This window comes from Montipora capricornis, chromosome 3 (assembly GCF_036669925.1).
Source record: "Montipora capricornis isolate CH-2021 chromosome 3, ASM3666992v2, whole genome shotgun sequence".
Taxonomy (NCBI): domain Eukaryota; kingdom Metazoa; phylum Cnidaria; class Anthozoa; order Scleractinia; family Acroporidae; genus Montipora; species Montipora capricornis.
This window is the reverse complement of record NC_090885.1, coordinates 46,128,189-46,130,688: the sequence shown is the minus strand read 5'-3', so window position 1 is coordinate 46,130,688 and position 2,500 is coordinate 46,128,189. Positions and strand designations below refer to the sequence as shown.

Here is a 2,500-nt window from a genome sequence, read left to right as displayed (position 1 = left end):
CCCATTTTAATTGCACATTCTACTTCTTAAACATCTCTCTCTCCGCAGTGGCAATCGGAAAGGCGACGAAAACACAGTTTATGCTTCTTGCTTACTTCCCATTGTCTCTGTGCTGCCATATTCTTAAAACTCTGACATGCCCATGGGCCATGTTGCCCACTACATTCCTTACACTTCTTGCTTGACATTTTCTTGGGAGAAGACTCTGTATGGGTTACAAAGGTCTGTCCACACGGCTTTTCTTGCTTGGCACTGCTTTTTTGATACCGGTAATAATCTCTGATACTGTTGTCAAGAATTCAGATTCTCTGTTAATGAACTTTCTTAAATATTGTATGTTTCCTGTGCGTCCATTTTCTGTAACCCATTGTTTGTACTTAACAAGGAGGCCCTTGTTCAGTTTTCTTTGGAGCATTATGTACAAGGAACCACCCCCAAGTTCTCCTGCCTGTCCAGCATCATCTACCAGGGTGACAACAACTGCATCCAGTAGCTCAGCAAAACTCTCAAGGTCTTTTTTATTTTCTTCTTGAAGCTCTTCCATTCGTAGTGCCAAAGCCCTTCGCTCTGAGCTGGTCTTGGCTGCTTCATAAGCTGCTGCAGAATGTCCTAAATTCTCCACCACTTTAAGGGTCTCTCCCTGAAGGCACTCTCGGAAATGCAACAATTTGTACTCCAGGAACGCTCCTGCTTTGTCAACACAGGACATAAAAGCGGCCTTCCAGCCTTCAACGTCTTTCTTGTTCCCAGAGACCCATGGAACGCTTACCCTTTTTAAGTAAGCAGAGGAATCAAAACTGAGTTGGTCTTTGGTAGAAACGTTGGGCTGGCTAACTTCGGGGGTAACAAACTGAGCTTGTCTGCTACTTGAAATAGGCTGTTGTGCAGTACTACTCATAGCTCCGAGAATATAGACGTTATGAGGATGCACAAATGATGGAGGTATATGCAAGGGTGAACACTGACTTGGTATGTGCTGAGCTGAATCAATAGGTGCATTCAAGGGTTGGTGTTCAAAGTTGAACGCTTGTCTTGCCATAGCAGGCTCCAGAGGCAATGAGTTTTTGGGAAGAAAAGGAGTCTATAAAAAAACAAATCTACTGAAAAGTGAAGATGATGAGGGCTTACTTTTAACAGAACTAGACATTGACGTATTTATCTCTGAGTTTGAAGTAGAAATTCGGGTAGAACCGATCATGAAGTACATTTAGTTGTCTCAACTCCTGCAAACATATAATGATCACCTGACGGTTCTGACGCTTCTGTATCTGTGTTTCTTTCTGGTTATCCTTCTGGCTCTCTTGATAAATGAGATACTTTACTGTCAACAAGCTGCTTACTCCTCTGGGCTCCCTTTTTTAGAACTTGTACTTTATAGAATCTCCAATGTAATTCCCTCCGGCAAACTTGGTAGGTTTTCTCCAGTTCTTGAACAACTTTACTGAGCTCCTTTTCCCACTTGCTGATTCCTTCTTTGATCCGTTTTGATTGTTCCTTAAGTGACAATTGTCTGGTGGGCGTTGATCAGGAAATGCGTAAAATACTACTTTTTCCTCTAACAATTTTTTCGACTTCACTAAAATCATCTTCCAAAACTTGTAGCTCGCTGGATAATGCACAAAGTTTCACTGAGTCGCCCTTCGTCTCATAATATACTTTTAAATTTCTGATTGTATGAGCCACATCCTCAAAAGCGGCAAAAAAAGTCAAAACGTTCCATAACCTGCATGTTCGAAGATAGTCCTCCTTCCATGATCATCATCAGTTTCGTTCTTGTCCCTGTGTAAGCGTCTTTAGCCTTTGCTTTTCCCTGCTTCAATCGTTCAGCCGTTATTTGTTGCAATAATCGCAACTAAATCCTGACAAATTTAGGTCGAATCCACGTAACTAGAACCTCGCTCTGCTACCAGATGTTCGTCAGGGTTTTGGTTGCTTCACAGTCAGTAATGGCCGAACAAATAAAGAATTCAAACTTCAACATTTAATCAACAAAACTTTCCATTGAGTAGAGGTAAACATTACAAACTTCAAAAACCTCGTGCTCGGACAAAACTCAGTGCGCACGCACCACACAGATGCACAGGACAATCAATAACCATCTTTACTTTGCCCTTTCTCTACTATTAGCAGTTTACTTGTAGTACTGATATTTGTAACTGTACTTATGTGTAGTGGAGAGAGAATTTTAAGAAAATTTAAAAAGATTTTCTTCATACTCTGTTTAACAAAAGCCTTGGTTTAGTATTCATTTAGCTTAAAGTGAATTTAAAAATTGTTAATGGTTTCAAAAAAGGTGAGGATGCCTTTAGTAACTGACGTTCTAATTTTTATTGTTCCTTAGATGAATCAGTGTTGTTGGATCTGAAACATTTGTTGTTGGAAGCTAAACAGAAAATTCCTCCAGTTCTCGCTGTGTTACAGGCAGAGAATGAAGGCTACCTTGATCTTGGAGGTATTTCAGTTGTAAAGTCGAGTATTTAATCTGTCCTATCGCAACAGG

At 40.5% G+C, this 2,500-nt stretch overlaps 1 protein-coding gene across 2 annotated transcripts in view; it reads left to right on the top strand.

The window, feature by feature from the left end:
- LOC138043279 (probable ATP-dependent RNA helicase DDX41) overlaps window positions 1-2,500 on the top strand; it is a 134,655-nt gene that overhangs the window by 130,975 nt on the left and 1,180 nt on the right. For both annotated transcript variants that reach the window (XM_068889471.1, XM_068889470.1), the window contains exon 20: window positions 2,342-2,452. In XM_068889471.1, the coding sequence (XP_068745572.1) occupies window positions 2,342-2,452 (111 nt within the window). The remainder of the gene's footprint in view (window positions 1-2,341; window positions 2,453-2,500) is intronic.